This window comes from Haliotis rufescens, unplaced genomic scaffold (genome assembly GCF_023055435.1).
Source record: "Haliotis rufescens isolate VD_foot unplaced genomic scaffold, xgHalRufe1.0.p SCAF_8, whole genome shotgun sequence".
Lineage (NCBI taxonomy): Eukaryota > Metazoa > Mollusca > Gastropoda > Lepetellida > Haliotidae > Haliotis > Haliotis rufescens.
In genome coordinates, this window is record NW_025964372.1 from 32,935,964 (window position 1) to 32,958,597 (window position 22,634).

The window sequence follows — 22,634 nt, forward strand, 5'->3', positions numbered from 1 at the left end:
AACATTGAGTTTATCAGGTCTTTATCACTGAACTGTTGGGTAGTGAAGCATACAGTGTTATGAGTGAACAAGGAATCGGTTTTGATTTTGCTAATTATCCAAACTATTTACATGAAAACTAATTAACAGTCAAACATCTAACAGGAAACATGTACAGTTCATGGAGAAGCTATCTACATATCACTCATGAACTTTATTAATATCACCCACGACTTAAACCACACAATTAACAACCCTCAATATTAAATTCATTTTTCCAATTCACGTCAACACTTTGAAAGAACGCGAACTCTCCAGAGCAAAGGAAGTCAGCAATCCTGAGTGTGGATGTCAACAGAACGGCGCACTCATGACTAGACAGAGACACTCTACATGCATGTATCACGCTCACAGACACAGGTAGCTATCACACAGTACATGTGGCGCAGGGTGGGGACCACTGCTACATCATGCAACGCAGGTAAACAATGAATAACATGCTACCAGGAGATCCAGACGATTATGTCCTTGGGATTGAGTGTGTGAGTGAATTTGGTTTAACAACACTTGGAACATTATTTCAGTTATCAGTGTTCCAGCTTGATGTGGGAGAAAAGCGTGAACTGATGTAGGTCTTAGACATTTACCACTTTTGTGAAACACATGAACAGGGGGCTAACAAGCCTAGAAACAATTAGGGCGAACTGGAATTCAAACCTATGATAATAGGTTTCTGGAACACCTAAGGGGCGCAACTCTGCACAACGAATTCCTGAACCTTTGACTGGGCCATTTGTACCCCTCTGTACCCTTGTAGTATGAGGCTGTTGGATCAACTATCAGTCCCAGACGAATTCCGCGATACCGTGATTTGCAGAAAATGTGATTTACAGAATTTGCCTTTTTTATCAATCAATACACTAGTTTTCAATATCTTAAAGCTTTTCAAATCAAATTTTGCACTCGCATGATGTTCCAACACATAACATGTGATTTAAACATACAAAATATTAATCCTACAATAAAATGGAAATTTGAAATAAATAATTCTCAATTTTAAACGTTCATGTGGTGTTTTGAATGCAAAGAAATGTCATGTTAAACCAACAAAATGTCCTAAAGCTAAAAATTTAAATTTTCTAAGAAAAAAATGATTTTCTATTATTATTTTAGAGGGAAATGATTATGTCTTTACCACAGAATTTTTATTATTTTACCGCAAAGTTTGTCTGGGACTGAACTATGCTGAGATCTCTTAAGTGATGACCCCATTCTCTGAATGGTAATTCGTTATTAATGTCAACAGTTCTCTGAAACACAATACTTCCAGCCTCCAGTTCAATAATGACCTCACTAATTATAGGCAACAAATATTCGAAACCAATTTCTTCAACATCATGGTGGAGCCCCATACTTTCTGGTTGTAATGTGAAGGGCCCTTGGATCTGTTGTGACATCATTGACGAGGTAACAAATATCACAAAATATCCGACAAAACTGTCATAAAAATCAACATGACGTAGCAATGGTCTACCCACACAAGACAGAAACATAACAAAAAATAAACATTTATGAAAATGTATCTTGTGTACATTGGCACATTCACCAATGCAATCTTAGTGCCATGATTGTCGTAACTCCCATACCATAACATAGACTTAAGGCAGTCGTAACACTAAGATTGCTTTGCGGAACAGACGCAAAAGACACTTGTCACTTGGGTGTGAAGAAAATGAAGCTGTCTTACTACCTCAAGTCTCATCTTAAGAGGAACGTGTAAACTTGGGCAAAGTCATAACCATCGTCAAAAGGAAACCATCGTCAACAATAGTCAATAAAAGATATTATACACCAACGTTCAACCTTTTCTCCATTACATTTTATCACACTAAAGTGACTGTGCATGGTGAGTTGATCGGCATTTTACCATACAGATTATCACTTCTTCAATATAGTACTATATATTTTATCATATTAAGCATGGTGAGTTTATCATCATTCCAAAAGAAAGACTACAACATGTCCTAAAAAGTAGACGTACCAGATATATTCAGACAGTTATTGATTTTTCCAATGATTTGAAATTTGACCATCACTGAGATCTGGACCCTGGACCACAATCTCAGAATCTAGCATTTCAAATAGCGTCACATGCACACAGGTGTAACAGCAAATGTAGTGAAAGAAGTATCAAATGAGATAGTTTTCTTTTATCTGTGATAAATGTATAGTAAAGCCAGGAAATTTCTGTTCTTGTTTCACGGACAAACCAATCCTAAATCTTGAATTTTTTAAAAAAAATTAGTGAGTGAGTTGTTTTTACAACACTTTGAACAGTATTCAAGTTCTATCACGGCATGTCAGCTTGATCTAGGATGAAAGCTCGAAGTTATGCAGGTCTTAGACATTTACCTTTAGACATTTGTGAAACCCACGAGCGCAGGTATGGTGCTGACAAACCTAGACACATAAGCAGTGAACCTGGATTCAAACCAATGATAATAGGTTTCTGGTGTGCCCATGGGAAGCAACTCTGCAGCAAATTGTGGCGCCTTAGACAACTGGGCCACCCAGGCCCCGACAAGAAAAGAAATTGTTCTGGCCTAATTATATGTTCAAGTCAATGTGATGAACAATGTGCAGTGTTACACTTAGAAGGCCACTGGGCTTGCTCTGAGAGAGTACAACGCTCCCTGCATCAACCATCTCAGTTCCCATCTCATTTTGTACTCATCCCATCATGGTTTTTGCTGATAATGTCTTATTGGTTAAGCGATGTTTCTTTCATTGTTTGGTTTACAGATCCTATGATTCAATATTCAGATATGAGGCATTACTAAAATGTTTTTTCTCCCCAGTCTATCACCATAAGGGAAGTAACTCTGCTTCTCAATCATTGGAAGGGAAGTAACTCTTTGAAGAAACACTCAAAGCAACAAATTTCATTATTTCAGCTAAGCAAATCTACTTTTTTACGAGATTACTAAGCAATATATGCTGTGTAAATTAAGTAATAAAAATCAGCATAATGTTACCTTGTCAGCTACCCATCCAGTCCAAATTAATGAACAGATACAACACATTTTCGATATCTAACATACTTCAAGTTATTATGGACACAGTGGTTGTGAGATAAGAGAGTCACATCAGACTGCCAGAACTGTTTGACGTATGCTGTGAGATGGTAGTTACTGATTTAGCTCACACTGTCTCAACAGGTTGAAGATGGTTGACCAGTTATAAGTCTAGTCAAGCTGCTGAAACAGACCCAAGATGGATGAGGCTGCCATCAGTCAAACAGGCTAAAGATGGTTGAGAAAGTCTGGTCACACTGTGGAACAGGCTAAAGACGGTTGATGAAGTCGTCAATAGGTCACACTGTGGAACAGGCTGAAGATGGTTGAGAGAGTCTGGTCACACTTTGGAACAGACTAAAGATGTTTGAGAGAGTCTGGTCACACGTCTGGAACAGACCAAAGACGGTTGATGAAGTCGTCAATAGGTCACACTGTGGAACAGGCTGAAGATGTTTGAGAGAGTCTGGTCACACTGTGGAACAGACAAACGATGGTTGAGAGAGTCTGGTCACACTGTGGAACAGACAAATGATGGTTGAGAGAGTCTGGTCACACGTCTGGAACAGACTAAAGATGGTTAAGATAATCTGGTCCCACATCTGGAACAGACTGAGGATGGTTGAGAGAGTCTGGTCACACATATGGAACAGACTAAAGATGGTTGAGAGTCTGGTCACACATATGGAACAGACTAACGATGGTTGAGAGTCTGGTCACACATATGGAACAGACTAAAGATGGTTGAGAGTCTGGTCACACATATGGAACAGACTAACGATGGTTGAGATAGTCACGTCACACTGAGTATTGTAGAGGAGTGAGATCAGATATACAGCCTAGGACCCTGTCATGCAACAATGTCCACTTCCCCAGGTTCAGCGAAAAGGCCTCGAACCTCGAGAATGCTTGCAAGGTCAAGGACTATTTTATACAATGCTGGGTGCTCGAGGATCTCGTCAGTAGGCAGCGGGGGATGAGACATCGGATAGTAGCTGGGGCCCTGCAACACAGACATACAGTTCACTCAGAATAACATAGAATCAAAACATATAATCCCTATCTTACTGTGAGGCATGTGTGTGTTTATGGACCAGCTTATACTGACCAGCGAAGCCAGCTATTTAAAATTAAATCATTTTTGTTATTTATTGTGGCCATTCAGGAACCCGTCCAGGAAACGTTAGTCATTTATATGCATAATGTCATGTGTTTTTTTCAAACAAACTGAAAGTTAGCTGGGGGCTTGGGACAACATCATTTAGGCATATATTGTAATGTCATGTCTCACAAAAGTGACCCTCCAAAGTTCTCATCCCTGTATATGTGACCGATGATTTTGTAAAAATTGTCCAAATTTGCTTGTGGTCTGATGAACCCGAGTGTCTCACATTGAAATCCCCGAGCATCTCGCCTCAGTCCCCAAGTGTCTCAAATCGAAGCCTGAGTGTCTCATCTTGAAGCCCCCGAACATCTCACCTTGAAGACCCTGAGTGTCTCACCCTGAAGGCCCTGAGAATCTCATCTTGAAGACCCTGAGTGTCTCACCTTGAAGGCCCTGAGAATCTCACCTTGAAGCCCTGAGTCTCACCTTGAAGCCCCTGAGAATCTCACCTTGAAGACCCTGAGTGTCTCACCTTGAAGGCCCTGAGAATCTCACCTTGAAGCCCTGAGTGTCTCACCTTGAAGGCCCTGATAATCTCACCTTGTAGCCCTGAGTGTCTCACCTTGAAGCCCCTGAGAATCTCACCTTGAAGTTTCTAAGAGTGTCTCACTTTGAAGCCCCTAAGAGTGTCTCACTATGAAGCCTCTGAGCATCTTACCTTCAAGCCCTATGAAAGTCCCACCTTTAAGCCCCAATAAGTGACTACTTCTAAGATTGTCCCACCTTGAAGCCCCTAAGAGTGTCTCACTTTGAAACCTCTGAGCATCTTACCTTCAAGCCCTATGAAAATCCCACCTTTAAGCCCCTATAAGTGACTACTTCTAAGATTGTCTCACCTTGAAGCCCCTAAGAGTGTCTCACTTTGAAACCTCTGAGCATCTTACCTTCAAGCCCTATGAAAATCCCACCTTTAAGCCCCTATAAGTGACTACTTCTAAGATTGTCTCACCTTGAAGCCTCTATGCAGGATGAGAACAATATAACAGAAGACAAATCTCAGCAGAATCAACCGGAGGAAGTCATCTCCAAAGAACTGCATGTAAGAGTGATCTGAAAACACAGTGGCAACACATTATTCTGAGTTTGGATTTATATAAGGTCCATTAAAGACTTTTCTTTCACAAAGGTAAATAATTCAATATTTTTACTGCCCTTTTGAGCATCATCTAGCCAAGTGAGTGTTGGAAGGTTATCATTAAATGCAATACATATCAATGTAAAAAGATCAGTTTCAAAACAAAAGCATGTGCTTTTCATTACAATAAAATGAAGATTGAAGTATGTCAAAAAGTGTCTTCAAGCCCTGATGGCATGGATTGTTGATTGTTTATGGACAAGCATGATCTCACTGTAAGATGGCTGACAGCAGCGCTCACTCATTACTAATTAGGATGGAGCTTTCATGAAAGAGAAAACACAGTCGTGTGGCCCTTAATTACCCAGTTTTCTGGCCCTGACGAACAGCTTGCTGGACTCGGACATGAACTTGTCTATCTGTGTCTGGCACTTATCCCACAGCGTGATGGGGATGTCGATGATGTTGCACACATGGCACAGCGCCATCAGCGGCGAGTGCATGAAAAGAGTGAACAGGTTCCCTTTCTGGTGCTGGTCTGTGGAAATAATCATTGGTCAAGGTGTTGTTATCAGTGCCCTGTGAACCTCAGACATGCATGTCTCAATGTAGTTCAATGTAGTTAAGCTTATCACTAACTGCTTCTTAGAGCACAGGCAAATACATTCGTCTATTGGGTGGTCACTATTTTGGTCAGGTGGAGTAAATTTACATGCTGATAAAGTACTGTAAAGTATACAGTTTATAGAGGCGTGAACTCTCAGGCTTCATGAAACTTGTCAATTTTAGCATGACAGGCCTTAAACAACAAACACGTGATTGGACGAACTCTACTGTTTAAATGAAATCGTCCAAATGCTTTGAATGTGAATGGTGGAGTTTGTGCAATCTGCAGTGTATAATTCGTGGAACGCAAGTATTTGCCTGTGCTCTAGATAGATAGAAAATTTATGCCAGTTATATATCAGGAGACATAGATCGCTATGTGATAAATCACAAAGAGCAATGAAGAACGAAGCGTGGTTTATTTCACGATAAAACATTGTTCTATCATGATGACATCTCTGGAGATTTGAATATGTGCTCGCCATTTGATAATGTCCTATATTGGACGACGTTATTTTTTTAAAGGGAAGTGTCTAGTTAGTTGTTCCCGATAGAATTAGCTAAGCAACGCAGATAAACGCAGTGGCCAAACGATGGCTTCCAAAAGTGGGTTTTGGTTTGGTTTGTTGTTTAACGCCGCACTCAGCAATATTCCAACTATATGACGGCGGTCTGTAAATAATCGAGTCTGGACCAGACAATCCAGTGATTAATATCATGAGCATCAATCCACACAATTGGGATTGATGACGTAAATCAACCAAGTCAGCGAGCCTGACCACCCGATCCCATTAGTCGCCTTTTACGACAAGCATAGTCACCTTTTACGGCAAGCATGGGTTGCTGAAGACCTATTCTACCTTGGAATCTTCACGGGTCCCCAAAAGTGGGAGAGATATGACAATTGGTATTGTGAGAAAAGGTACAGATAATCGATGTGAGGATTGTGAGAATATCCATGAATACCTATACCAAATCCAGGTGTTAATAAAATGGACTTAATAAAATGTCCGACATTGCCAAGGTCGGATTCTATTCAGGGAGTCATCCTTATTAAAATACGGGTAAATAGTTTTAAAGCTTCTACATGTTATCATCATCCTTAAAGAGGCTGTACATTATGTTGATTCTCATATAAATAGTAAACGACTGCAACCCTCATGTTTATTCTCCCTGGAGTGTTTTATTTGTACGATAAACAACTCCCACTACATGTAGTCGTTTATTTCTTAAATAATGTACTGTCGTGAGAACAAAGCTCGGCTTCGGCTTCTTACTGGTACTCGTCCTCATCTATTACAAAATGTACATCATAAAACTCAGTGACTGACTGAGTCAGCTGACAAACTAAGTGGATGAATCTTGCCAGGGCTGCCAATTGTCCTGAATCTGGCTTCAGTTTAAGTGGGGAGTAAACATAGATGTGAACTAAGATCAATACGTAATCCTGTAACTATTTAACTTGGAGGTTTGTGCATATCAAAATTAAAGCTCCTTTCAAGGACTGTTAATACAACACTCCAGCCATTTTCATGCTCTTTGATCAAGAAATGGTAAATTCAACGACAAAATAGGTTCATTTAAGCACTTTTCAAGTTCATGCGAACCCTGCTTATAAGTTATTTAAGAACTGACTGCAACAATTTTTTATGATTATGAACGTATAAATGTACACTGTGCAAATTATTGTAATTTATAACTCCATAAACATAAAAACATATTGAAATCAATTTTAAGATATAAATATGTCAACAAGAATAACTTCACAGACTGCTTATTTAATCATCAAAACACAAAACTGTAGACAACAATTGAAATCAGTGACACACAAACCCTTCCCATTCTATTATCAGCCAAGCAAGAAACAGTAGTCTTTTAGTGGGCGTGGCCTACATAGTTTTCAGACCCATGAAGATTCCGGGGTAGAATAGGTTTTCAGCAACCCATGCTTGCTGTAAAAGGCGACTATGCTTGTCATAAGAGGCGACTAACGGGATCGGGTGGTCAGGCTTGCTGACTTGGTTGATGCATGTTATTGATCCCAATTGCGTGGATTGATGCTCATGAAATCAATCACTGGATTGTCTGGTCCTGATTCGATTATTTACAGACTGCCATCATACAGCTGAAATATTGCTGGGAGTGATGTTGGGCAGCAAACAAACAAAACAAACATAGTTTCCAGTTTTTCAAAAACAATTGCTAGCCAATCAAATGCAACAGAATCACCTGCATTTTATTTATTCTGAAAAAAACCCAAACCATCCCAGCGTGATGAAACTTACCCTGCATGGTAGTGGGCACTTGTTCGGGGGAGAGGAGGCACACCATCGGTTGTCCAAACAAGTTGGGGAAATTCTGAAACAGTAGTTGTATCAATGACTGCACCACAGTGCACAACCTAGTCCGTCATACAGAGCCTGACACAAATATGTCCAATACAGCCCATGCAAGTCTATAATAGTTGCCAAATGTAGATTAGTGCAGTTTCTGAAAGTATGGAAAGTATCTGGGCTACTTTTCTCTATATTTTATTTATTTAGGTAATTTTAACAACTGTTGTGTTTGTAAAACATTTTCATTTCAGGGACTAGATGTTAGTGTCTGGAAAATCATATAGTTGGTGTATTGCGAGTTCTCACATCAAAGGGTTAAATACAGAACTATGCTTAGGAGTACTATCTTTTCACAAATCACCACATGGGAGAGCACAGGCATACACATTGATTGTAAGAATGTCATAGTATTTTCATACAGAGTGAGTGGGTGAGTGAGTATGGTTTTTATGCTGCTTTTAGCATGTTTAGCAATATTCCAGCAATATAACCTTTGGGAACACCAGAATTGGGCTTCACACATTAGACCCATGTTGGGAATTGAACGTGGGTCTTAGGCGTGACGAGCGACCACTTTAACCACTAGGCTACCCAACTGCCCCTTTTCATACAGGAAAAGTGAGGACGATTAACCCATCAAGTGACGGGAGAGGTTTTGAAGTGAGACTGAAAAATCTTTTTTTAATCAGGTGTTGTAATCAGTGTGATGTAAGTGAGGGATTTACCATTTAAGTGGGGAGCCCTGGGTTTTTATTGTTTATTTTGGTTACTGGTTATACAATGTTTTTCTTTTCTCTGTTAGGAGGAATCAGAATAATTTTCTGTTTGGGCATCCAGTGAATCAATTTTCATTTCTTGTTCTTAAACATTATTTTTCTCTGTATTGTGGGGAACAAATCCCAGAACCCTCCCCACCGAATATCAAATGGTCGGTCAGCAGGAGAGTCCAAATGATTGGCCTACCTGAAAGGCTGAGCTGTTATCACTGTCGATGATAAGGAAGAGAGGCTTTCTTGTGTAGGGGTAAAGGTCACCGGGGTGAAGGCTGCAACACATGAAATAACTCATTACAACACATGGAATAACTCATTACAACACATGGAATAAACTGTTCCTACACCTGGAATAACTCATTACATCACATGAAATAACTCATTACAACACATGGAATAACTCATTACAACACATGAAATGACTGATTCCAACACATGCAATAACTGATTCCAACACACGAAATAACTGATTCCAACACATGCAATAACTCATTCTAACACATGGAATAACTCATTCCAACACATGGAATAACTCATTCTAACACATGAAATAACTCATTACGACACATGAAATAACTGATTTCAACACATGGAATAACTCATTACAACACATGAAATAACTCATTCCAACACATGGAATAACTCAATACAACACATGAAATAACTGATTCAAACACATGCAATAACTCATTCTAACACATGAAATAACTCATTACAACACATGAAATAACTGATTCTAACACATGGAATAACTCATTACAACACATGAAATAACTCATTCCAACACATGGAATAACTCATTCCAACACATGGAATAACTCATTCCAACACATGGAATAACTCCATACAACACATGGAACAACTCATTACACAACATGAAATAACTCATTACAACACCTGGAATAACTCATCACATCAACACATGAAAGACACACAAACCAGCAATAATTGCTGTTCACAGAAACATGTGGGTGTCTATTTAAAACACTTTGATATCATTTCAGACAATAATAAAAAGCTACTCCCTAAATTCTTAAACAGTACCCCTGCACACTACAGAAAGCAGGAAATAGCAGGTGTATAGTGCAAACCCCCTGTGATGATTTAACACTCTCTATTTTCTCCTATCATTCTTAAGTCGAAATCACATCAGAGAGAGTGGGGACAGATGGGTAGGTGCTTCAGCGTATGAGTCAGGATAAGTATAAAAGACATTTGCATCATACAAAATTCATATTTTACCTAATCCTGACTCATACTAATTTTCTTGTCACCTGGATGTCTGATTCTGACATGGTCTGTTCTGTAGAAACCCTATGGGAACAAGGTCAGACATCTTCTTAGGCTCTGTTGTTTGTTCTTTGATGTCTGTAGAGGGGTACCACCTCCCTTTTGGAGAACAAAGGAGAAAAACATAAGATCTATGGATTTGGTAAAGCTTGCCGAGACTATCATTCAAGCTTGGTTTATAAATGACTTTTGTGTTAAAACAAAGACGTAATCTTAGCACAGTCGTTATCACTCATGCTCCGAATTCCATTGTAATACAGGGGAACATGGGCTCTCGGTTGGTGGTTATGGGACAGTAACCTGACGTCACCAAGTCAACGTGATATGTGGGTGAATATACCTCTGGTATCTCCTGGTAGGGACAGTTGTGGCTACTGCCTATGGTCATAATTGGTGTATGCCAGTGACATGTTCGGTGGCAAAGTCTCCGAGGAAATGATTCGCAAAGTCGGAATCTGATCTCCAGAAGCATCCTTTCATAATAGTTGGAATAGTGCAGGGCTAGAATCAATGCTGTTGCTCTGACTTCGTGTGGGTGGGACGCTTAAGGTGGGTCGGTTTAGGTGGGTGCAGACCTGCTGCCCTGTAAACTCTAAGGATGACTGCTCTCATCCAGAATGAGATAGCTGTTCTTGAAACTTCTGAGATAGTAATCTTGTTAACAGGATGAATAGTCTTCACAGTCTTCGTCTTCTAGAGCTTGTCTTTTGAAGATAGATGTGTAGGGCCCTAACAAAGGGACAAGTCTTCCATGTCCTCTGATCCTAGAATGGATGAAAGCACTGGGGCATGAAATTATCTATCTGGTTCTCCAGGTAGCTGTTTTTTCAGGATGAAATCCCATCTCAAGCCAAGATGGGCCGATGCATGTTCACCGCTGTCAAACCTTGTAGACTGAAGTTGAGCGAAAATCTGCCACTTGCGGTGAAGTAACTTTTGCTGCTGAGAACCCTTTTGTTCTCGCTAACTTGTCAGATCTCTTCCACTTGTCGTCATACAAGTTCCTAGTGGATCTACAAAGTGCAAAGGAGATTGCCTTAGCTGCCCTGGTCAAGTTGCCTTGTCTTGTGAGGTTTTTGTTAAGGCTACAAATGTGAAGCTCGTAAACATCCCGTCTTGGATGAACTTGTTTTGAGTGTGGATGAAGAGGCAGATTTGGCTAGTTCGGGAGCTTTAGAGTTGGTTTTCCAGCTAGTGCGATGAGGCCCGGGAACCATTTTCTCACCGGCTAATAAGGCGCAACCAAAAGCAATTGAAGGTTCTTTGTTTAAATGATCTTCTGTGAAATCAGTGGCATCGGAGCTGGTGGTGGGAACACTTATGCGTGAAGCCCCTCCCACGATATTGCCAGCACGTCGTAGGACTAAGTCTGAGGGTCTGGTACTTGGGAGACGAAGGTTGCCATCTGTCTGTTGATCCTGGTTGCAAACAGGTGACTTATAGGCAACTTCTTTCCCACGTCACCAGTTGGAATGCTTCTGGATTTAGCATCCATTCTGCTGGCGACTTCACTGATGTTCTGAACGTCTGCTTAGACATTGGACGCTCCTGGGATCTGTCTTGATTTCTGTCTGTGTTATTCAGACTGTCTGTTAAAGTCGTACAGTTGAAAGGTGGAGGTTTATGATAAAGGCCATAGTTGAGTTGTCTGTTCTCATCATCAGATTCCTGTCTCTCAACTGATGCACTCAATGAGATATTGCCTGGATTACTGCCTTGAACTCAAGGTGGTTGATGTGGAAGAGTTGTTCTTCTGCGCACCACAGCCCCAATGCTACTTCTGAGTACGTGGGCACCCCACCCTTGGAGTGAGGCGTCTACAAACAGATTGTATTCCGGCTCATTCAAGTAAGTTCCTCTGCAAACATTGCAGATGTTTCTTGAGGTGTTGTGGAAGTCGAAGTTGGAGTTCTTGTTAATTGAGGAACAGTTGATGAATCTTTGTAGGAGCCACAGGTGAAGTCTGCCCCGTACTGTCAGAGCTTGGGAGGAAGTGAGTTGAACCTAAGGTCACTTGCCATTGGTTGACTGATATCTGTTTGTGAACTGCTGCTGGAAGATAACTATGGATTTTGATCCAACGATCATCAGGAACCTGAGCCCCAAGAACTTGAGAGCTTGGGATGGTTTTAGGTCAGACTTCCGATAATTGACTAACCATCCTAACTGTGTTGTGTAATAGTGAAATTCAGTTGGAGTCTGAGTAGCTGAGTAGCTCTACTTGTTGATGAGCTTGAATCCTGTCATCCAAGTAGAAAGTGCAAGAGATCCTCTTGTGCTGAAAGGCCACAGCTTTCCAAAGGGCATGACTGTCCATTGGTAATGTTGACCTTTGTAGAGGAAACCCAGGTATTTCCTGGAGGCTAAGAAGATCGGTGAATAAAATCCTGGAGTTAGGACATTGGGTTGTACTATCTCAACTCACAGCTATTTATTCATCCAGGCTGTGTACTTTAGTTACACTGCCAAGAGAATCACTCATCACTTAGCACAAGCACAGAAGGCAGTATCTATGGAGTATGCCATTTTTTAAACATGACAGCTAACATAGCAACTGGCTCAGCTAGGTAGGAAAGGTACTCAGTGTATCTTTTAGCAGCATATGTTACCAGTTAATTGATATTATCTGTTTATGAAACCTTGTGGGCACATGGTGACAATGACATAATGCAGCTGTGTGCGGATTAAATGTTTTCAGGGAATGAGATATTTCCACTATCTGTGAAGCAAGTAACTATAACATGAGGTTATATTTAACGGCAATTTACCCCAATGTGAGAGTTTTCAGGCACAAATTATATAGGTCATTTCAACCTGCTGGCCCATTGCTATGGAACAATCTGCCACAAAAATCCTAGAAACAGAAGATCTGAAACACTGAAAGGACACTGCCTTTCAGGAATAAGAAGAGATAAGCAAATTAGTATCAGCGTCAGGATAATGCAAAATGTACTTTGCATACCTGGGTGTCATGGTTGCAGTCTTGTGACATACAGAGGACCTACCAGTGCATCTCTTTCAGTAAGCCTGACTGAGCATCTGTTTCAGCTGAATTCACTTGGGCCCCGTTCCTCAAAGCGATCTTAGCGCTACAATGATCGTAAGCCTATGTTAATGTATGGGACTTACGATCACCTTGATGCTAAGATCGCTTTAAGGAACATGGCCCTGGTCCTTAGTGTTGTGGTTGCATTCTTGTGACAGGGGACTTACCAGTGCATCTCTTTCAGCAAGCCTAATCGTGCATCTACTTCAGCTGAACTCACCTGGTCCTTGGTGTTGTGGGTAGAGTTTTGTGACATATGGAAGACTTACCAGTGCATCTCTTTCAGCAAGCCTGGTCTTTTTCCTTTAATTGGGGCGTCACCCTCTCGTCTACTGTTGGTGATGACACCTCCAAGGTCATATGCAGCTACAAACAAGATCCTAGTTAGCAAAGGCACACACATCTGGACAATAAATAGCAGTTCCTGAGACTAGTGGGCCACTAAAGTCCAACTCATGGCCAGAGAAGAAATTATGCCAACAAAACCTCCAGGTCTTCAGTAAATAGAGCTATGTAGCTGTGTAGCCTTGTAGCAAGCCACGGTCTAATCAAACCCCATACAAGTCATCTGGCCGGCCTGTACAGTCATCATCACGTTGGGAGTTCTGCGACATTAGACTGTTCACACTTTAAGATACCATACAAGAATCTACTGGTGATCGCAAGATTGATCTAATTTTTTCACACACAAATATTTCAACATAAACAAATCTCTGAAACTTGTTGACTTGTAATGATAAATTTGGTGTACATGATTTTACAAGCTGAACCTTTGATCTGGTAGCATACTAGTCTGTTCAAAAACCCAATACACCTGTGGCCCATATTACAACACATCCGCCTTACAGTCACAGGAAATAATTGATGATTTTGTTGGTTTGTTGTTTAACGCCACACTCAGCAATATTCCAGCTATATGACGGACCAGACAATCCAGTGATTGACATCATTTACATCGATCCACGCAATTGGGATACGGTGAAATACATCAACCAAGTCAGCAAAACTGACCACCCGATCCTGTAAGTCACCTTATATGACAAGCATAGGCAGCTCTTACGGCAAGCATGGGTTGCTGAAGACCTTTTCTACCCTGGAATCTTCACGTGTCAAATAAATGATCAGGTAGGATTAGGGTCCCTATTGGCCCAAGGGATTTGTATATTTGTAAAAAAACTGGCAAAACCTTTCGGCCGTTTGATGTTACTTTGTTCGTTTCAACAATTGCACGTTACAGGTAAAATGTGTCAAAGAGGCTGACTTTTGAGGTTTTGATAAAGTGTATTTTTAATATTTGAACATTAGAAAGTCTTTGACCCAAGCCGAATTTCATCCAAAGTGAAAACTTGGAAGTGAAAAGAATAAAAAGCTAGTGAGCTATTTGAACATGTCCGCTAATTTTCATACTAATATTTCAAGTTAAAATTTGACATTTCCAGTGTCCTTATCCTACCCCCCCCTAAAGAAAAAAAGTCTTGAGCTGACATCACAATATTTCATTACGCCTGCAATCAACAATCTGCAGCTTACAAACCACTGCTATTGTTCAAAGTTCTCAGTATATAAAAAACAGTCACCATCATCTGTGTGCTTCGCGTTTCCATGGCAACCATCAGCAGATATGTACAGGAGACTGGCGCCATTAGGAGGCAGTTCTTTAAATGCGGATGCAAGAAAGGTGTTCAGCTGTCCGTACGTTGGCTTGTACAGCAGATACTTGTGAGGGTTCTCACGGCGCCGGTCGCCATTTTCCTGAAGAAAAGATCACTCCTATTATGAGCAACGCTTAATGCGATGATGAGGAAATTCTTAAAACAACATTTATTAAACAAGAAACGTTGGGCATGGTATCTGAATGTAAGCAAATAACAAAAAAAAATTTAAACTAATAGTACACTGATCATATTCTGCCAAATATCACAGAATGTTCGAGAACCTTTGGAGCAAGAAAACTGTGAGATGGGACACAGTTTGGGGACAGAAGTGTGTGAGTGAGTTGGGTTTAACGCCACTTTTAACAGTATTACAGTTATATCGCGGCATGTCAGCTTAAAGGGAGGAAAGCCCGAAGTGATGCAGGTCTCAGACGTTTACATAATCAGAAACATAATCAGGGCGAACCGGGATTCGAACCCACAATCATAGGTTTCTGTCTTGCCAAAGGGACGCAACTCTGTACAGTGAATTGCGTCGCCTTAGATGACTGGTCCACCCGTGCCCTCTCAGGACAAAAGACAGGATGTAGAGATTCACATTAAATATGGACCTATTAGATGATGTTGAGAGATGTGCCCATACAGCTAAAAGCAAACAAACTGTCAATATTTGTAAGACATGTTACCTTTCACTGTTATAAAACATTGTTCCAAAACATTTTCTTGGATATATATGTCAGTGTGTTATCAATACAATGTTGCTCACATACAAAGCAGTGATACATTAAACAATGCAAGGATACTGATGAACAATGTTACCTTTGAACAATACAATGTCACATAAAAACAATGCTATTAAGTAAGGACAAGATATATATGGATGAAGAACTTCCTTATTACTATTAGGAGCAAAGTTCGGTGTAGTTAATAAATACCGTATTCGACATAATAAGCGCCCAGGGCGCTCTCAAAACTAGAAATAGGGGCTCTTATTAGAATATTATTTTGGTGAAAAAAACAGAGTTGAAAGATAAATTTTATGGTTTATGCTGACAGCCTGAAATGTTTTTGTACGACAGATATATTTTTCCAGAATTTAATTGCCAATAATAAAGGGTGCATATACACGAGTGCGTATTATATGCTAATAGGGGTCGGAAGGGGTGCTAATTGGGATTGTTCACTAGGCAATATATTAGCAAATCTTGTGGTGGGCGCTTATTACGTTGAATACGGTAAGTGAAGCACAGAGTATGGATGAGAAGCATAAATACAAGTATGAGTTGGAGTTTAATAGATTAAGGAGTGGTTACAGTGGAGTGAAGTCTGTTATGTACACAATACTATTGATGAACAATACAATCAAGATGAACTATACAATCACAATGAACAATCATGCGAATGCACATGAGCTCAGTGTCAAGACAAGCCACTCCTAGTATAATATAAATACAACACCACTGACTCACAAACCTGTTCACAACAAACCTACATATTAAATAGTAAGTAACAAGTTATTAAGGCATTACATTGTTTTGGCTTGGGTTATGTATCTGTCAATAAAAAAATAAATAAAAAAAAAAATAACAACATCAGAACGACAAGGTTTTTTTTTATACCGCCACTTACTGAGAAATCTGTTCACTATAAACCTACACAATAAATCAATAGTAGCTTGGTTTACGTATCTGTCAATCATAAAATCGAAAAATAAAAAAATGAACATCAGAATAACAAGGTTTTTTTCCTATACCGCCAACATTAAAGATCGCTTTGACAATCATTTTTAAATGATTTTTTTCCATATTGCCAACACTAACGATCACTTTGACAATAAAATTGAGTGAGTGAGTGAGTGAGTGAGTGAGTGAGTGAGTGAGTGAGTGTGGTTTAACGCCGCTTTGAGCAATATTCCAGCAATATCACGGCGGGGGACACCAGAAATGGGCTTAACACATTGTACCCATGTCGGGAATTGAATATGGGTCTTCGACGTGACGAGCAAACGCTTAAACCACTAGGCTACCTGACCGCCCCCCTGAGACATGTGGATGTACCTGAGACACCTGGACCTGAGACATGTGGATGTACCTGAGACACCTGGATGTAACCGAGACACCTGGATGTAACCGAGACACCTGGATGTAACTGAGACATGTGGATGTACCGGAGACACCTGGATGTACCTGAGACACTTGGATGTACCTGAGACATGTGGATGTACCTGAGACACCTGGATGTAACTGAGACACCTGGATGTACCTGAGACACTTGGATGTACCTGAGACATGTGGATGTACCTGAGACACCTGGATGTACCTGAGACACCTGGATGTACCGGAGACATGTGGATGTACCTGAGACACCTGGATGTACCGGAGACACCTGGATGTACCTGAGACATGTGGATGTACCTGAGACATGTGGATGTACCTGAGACACCTGGATGTAACTGAGACATGTGGATGTACCGGAGACACCTGGATGTACCTGAGACACCTGGATGTACCTGAGACATGTGGATGTACCTGAGACACTTGGATGTACCTGAGACACCTGGATGTAACTGAGACATGTGGATGTAACTGAGACATGTGGATGTACCGGAGACACCTGGATGTACCTGAGACACTTGGATGTACCTGAGACATGTGGATGTACCTGAGACACTTGGATGTACCTGAGACATGTGGATGTACCTGAGACACCTGGATGTACCTGAGACATCTGGATGTAACCGAGAAACCTGGATGTACCTGAGACACCTGGATGTAACCGAGACACCTGGATGTACCTGAGAAATCTGGATGTACCTGAGAAACCTGGATGTACCTGAGACATGTGGTTGTACCTGAGACATTTGGATGTACCTGAGACACATGGATGTAACTGAGACACCTGGATGTGAGGTGAGGTGAAATTGGGTTTAACGTCGCGTCCAAGATTATTGCACTTAAATAGCGACGTGTATGCACGCGTGTGTGTGTGGCTGCTTGTACTAGTCCGGACTGATGCCGATTTATAGTGCTAGCTCGCTGAGATACCATGCCGCAGTTTAACATGAATACCCCACTCATCCACAGTATACTGACTCCGAGCCGACCAGTCCTTGTTTTAACCCCTTAATGTCGAGCGCCAGACAGGGTAACAACAAGTACCATCTTTTAACGTCTTTTGGTATGACGCGGACGGGGATCGAACCCCGGACCATCCGCTCACCGGGCGGCCGCTCTACCACAAGACCACGGAGGCGGCGACACCTGGATGTACCTGAGACACCTGGATGTACCTGAGACATTTGGATGTACCTGAGACACCTGGATGTACCTGAGACATGTGGATGTACCTGAGACACCTGGATGTACCTGAGACACCTGGATGTACCTGAGACACTTGGATGTACCTGAGACATGTGGATGTACCTGAGACACCTGGATGTAACCGAGACACAACTGTGTAATGTGGATAATCATCAAGTGGTAGATTGGTATAATGAATTCTGATCATTGTTTTGAGTTATATTATATGCCATGTACAAGGACATCGGGTATAATGACACACACACTCAGGTAAGACACTGAGCCTGATCTCTCAAAACAAACATGGTTTTGTTTGTTTGCTTTCAATCGCCGTGTTCAGCACTATTACAGCCATATGACAGTGGCATGTACAAAACTGAGTCTTGACCAGACAATCCAGTGATCGATATTATGAGCAACTATCCACACTGTCGAGAGGCAATAATGTTTCTGGCACGCCTAAGGGATGCCACTTTGCACAGCGAATTGTGGCAATTGTGTCATAAGTTTTTAAAGAATTTGAATCAGGCTGTGAAACTACCTTGTCTGTAGAAATAACAAACACTTTTGTTGCAAAATGAGTTTTGGTATCTGAAAAACTAATGTAATTATCTACGAGGGTTGATTGATAAGTTATGAGCTTCACATCGATCAACCGTCGTATGTTTGGTGAGAGACAGACACGGGTCATCATGCAATAAGCCAAGCTTAGCTACAGAAGGCTACGACAGGCTACATCTACAGTCCACAGTAGCGGAGACGACCACTGGTCATACAGCCATGCTATCATATGTTCTACTTAAACTAGTTGCTAGACAACCTTACAACTTCAATAAACTATTCAACTGGAGCATATTTTGATCACATCTGTCCCAAAAAATATTTCAAAGAAATTCTGATATAATTCTGGAGCAAAAATACATTACTGCACAGAAAAAGTTCACTTTGTGATTGAGACATGTGAAAGGTTGTGCTGGTAAAATTATGTAAGTTATCAAGACAATACAAATACAAGATTAATACAACTGATTTGAGATTAATGTTAGGCCAATATTTTCGTACTTGTTGGATCGCGGATCTGTCGACCCTTTTTTTCTAAAAAAAAAAAAAAAAAAAAAAATCATCCAAATTTACTCAAATTTATTTTCGCCGACACATATGCAAAACTAATTTGAGATATATTAGTGTTTAAAAAGAACCAACATCTATATAACTTATGATGTTCAATTAGATATTTCGTTAAATCAACAAGTTAAGCGAAATTCCTTGCATAATAAATCTAGAGTTATGTCCCTTTTCTTTGCCAAAATTAACTCAGGATGGTGCTGTAGATGACAAAATTTTCTCTTATCTATCCATTCCTATCCTACAGGTATTATCTGTAAAACATTCTGTTATCCAGTTTAAAAAAGAAGCTGAAGTCAGCATTTTAAAAATAATTTTTATTCCCTCCTGACTTGACTTTAACCAAAATAATCTGTGCTGTGATCCAACAAATAAAAAAACAATGGCCTTATAAGAGTATGTAGAGTTAGTTTGCTTAGAATGAGTACATCATAATCATGCGATTAATATTTGCTGCAATGCCCATGTACATATAGGAAGGCATCTCATAGAAGAGAAGATATAACCTTTCCCAAGATATAAGAATAATAGAGTTACCTCCCCTACAGCTCGTGGTCTTGGCATAGGCATCTAAAAATAATTTAAAGAACTAATCTGAATGTAACCTAAATCATGAACATTTCAAATAGTTAAATGTAATTCTTACTATTTGTGTGGCTACCTATGGAAATATATCTGTTCTGCCATGCCTAACCTGCAGAGTATGTTCAGCAGAACTTAACAATAGGCATTTTAAAGGCATTTGTTTGCAAGGCCGTTGTTAACTTTTTTTGACAAGGGGGGGCAAATATTTGTACAAGTATCACTTGTCCCCAACTTGATTCAAATAAAACAGTTTTCTATAAAAAAATCCAGGGGGGCAACTGCCTCCCCCCCCCTCCCCCCTCCCCCCTCCCCCCAGGCTTGCTACAGCACTGGTTTGTGAACCAAGTTGTTAAATATTATCAGCCTTATACATGGAATAGGTGGGAACAAAAGTCGCAACTTCAAACCAAACAAATTAAGCGTAACTGTGACAAGTTAATGGTTTGACAACTGTCTTTAATCATGTGTATTTGGCAGAAGGTAGGCAAGGCAAACAGGTAATTTCCTTCTGAATGATAAAACACATCATTGTGTAAGCAGAAAGCAATGTCATTGAACACCTTAACATCTGAAAATTGGAAAGCACAATAGCAAGGATTCAATTGAACACTGAAGATGATTCATGACAGAGTGGTACACTTGCATCACAGAAACATTGAGTTTAACACAAACATTGCTGCCACGGCACTGAAGCAGAAGAATAAGAAGAAGAAAAATGGGGAGATTGGTGGGAATGGTCTGCATAACACACAAGCTTGATCTCTACTTTCATTGCCACCCCTTCCCCACTCAGGATACTTGACTGCCATTTTGATTTGACTATTCCTAGACTCATTAGTCCAGCCAAAATATAACTCCATAATTCGGCCCGAAACTGGACTTTTACAGTTAGTGAACTCCCTTGCCTGGGGAAGAAGCCCCCACCCAGGATATTGGACCCGCGTCTTTGGCATGACAAGTGAACTCTTTAACCACTATGCTACCCCACCGCCCCTCACCAGCTAGAACTTCACCTTTCTTCCATACATGGGATACTTCACTAAACTCCATCACATCCCCACACATTTCATGACACACAAGCTTCACTTCTACTTTCTTTCCCCACCCAGGATATATCACCCCACCCTGGCACCACCCTTCATAACAGACAAGCTGGATTTCTACTTTCCTCCCCTACCCAGCAAACTTCACCCAACACTTCTTAACACAAGCTGGATTTCTACTTTCCTCCCCTACCAAGCATACTTCAACCAACCCTTCTTAACACAAGCTTGATTTCTACTTTCCTCCCCTACCCAGCATACTTCAACCAACCCTTCTTAACACAAGCTGGATTTCTACTTTCCTCCCCTACCAAGCATACTTCAACCAACCCTTCTTAACACAAGCTTGATTTCTACTTTCCTCCCCTACCCAGCATACTTCAACCAACCCTTCTTAACACAAGCTGGATTTCTACTTTCCTCCCCTACCCAGCATACTTCACCCAACCCTTCTTAACACAAGCTGGATTTCTACTTTCCTCCCCTACCCAGCATACTTCAACCAACCCTTCTTAACACAAGCTGGATTTGTACTTTCCTCCCCTACCCAGCATACTTCAACCAACCCTTCTTAACACAAGCTGGATTTCTACTTTCCTCCCCTACCCAGCATACTTCAACCAACCCTTCTTAACACAAGCTGGATTTCTACTTTCCTCCCCTACCAAGCATACTTCAACCAACCCTTCTTAACACAAGCTGGATTTGTACTTTCCTCCCCTACCCAGCATACTTCAACCAACCCTTCTTAACACAAGCTGGATTTGTACTTTCCTCCCCTACCCAGCATACTTCAACCAACCCTTCTTAACACAAGCTGGATTTCTACTTTCCTCCCCTACCCAGCATACTTCAACCAACCCTTCTTAACACAAGCTTGATTTCTACTTTCCTCCCCCAGCCGGGATACTTCACCGCATCCCATCCCATCCCACCCTCCCCCAACCCATAGCAGCCTCACGCTTCATAAGACACTAATTCCAAATTCTACAACATCACATTACATTTCTGACCAAGGTTTAAGAGGGATATTGGAAATTCTAATTCTAAATGGACCACATCTAAAAATATCTAAGCTGTGCTGTTCCAAACAAAGCCATTAGATCATTCATTGTTCTCTAATTCATTATCAGTTATATTTCCATGTTTGAAAGCTTATTATGTCATTTCTTGCAATAATTAATGTGGCACAATTATCCCAAACTTTTCATTTACACCTGAGAACATTAAAACCTATCAAGCACACCCGGGACAAATTTGTTTGTTCACACGAGGGCAGAGAAAATGCAGGTCCATACTGATGTGTTGTATATATATATCAAAGGCTGAAAAACAATACAACTGGGGTCTCAAGGAAGAGGTTCTGTTACCATGGTTATCCACAGAAAATTGACAAAAAAAGATTACAGTGGATTGATTGATCTGTTATAACTTCCGTAATATAAATGTTTACATTTATAATGCATTTCCTGTTAATTTCTGTGATCAATGTCTTAAATGTTTCGTCATTGTGATGGAAGCGTATCACTGTTTCAGACACATATAAATGTCATCAGTCTGCACTTGAATTACCTTGAAACTGA

General features: G+C 40.6%; 1 protein-coding gene across 4 annotated transcripts in view; it reads right to left on the minus strand.

Annotated features, from left to right (window-relative positions):
* Nucleotides 1-2,476: 2,476 nt before the first annotated feature.
* LOC124114390 (protein SCAI-like) overlaps nt 2,477-22,634 on the minus strand; it is a 45,125-nt gene continuing 24,967 nt past the window's right edge. For 2 of the 4 annotated variants that reach the window (XM_046474936.2, XM_046474933.2), the window contains 8 exons: nt 19,961-19,993; nt 14,922-15,096; nt 13,614-13,710; nt 9,199-9,280; nt 8,185-8,257; nt 5,658-5,831; nt 5,168-5,268; nt 2,477-4,056 (listed from right to left, as the gene is read on the minus strand). In XM_046474936.2, the coding sequence (XP_046330892.1) occupies nt 3,904-4,056; nt 5,168-5,268; nt 5,658-5,831; nt 8,185-8,257; nt 9,199-9,280; nt 13,614-13,710; nt 14,922-15,096; nt 19,961-19,993 (888 nt within the window). In that variant the 3' untranslated portion in view covers nt 2,477-3,903. The remainder of the gene's footprint in view (nt 4,057-5,167; nt 5,269-5,657; nt 5,832-8,184; nt 8,258-9,198; nt 9,281-13,613; nt 13,711-14,921; nt 15,097-19,960; nt 19,994-22,634) is intronic. The other 2 variants (XM_046474937.2, XM_046474934.2) reach the window with 1 other exon arrangement.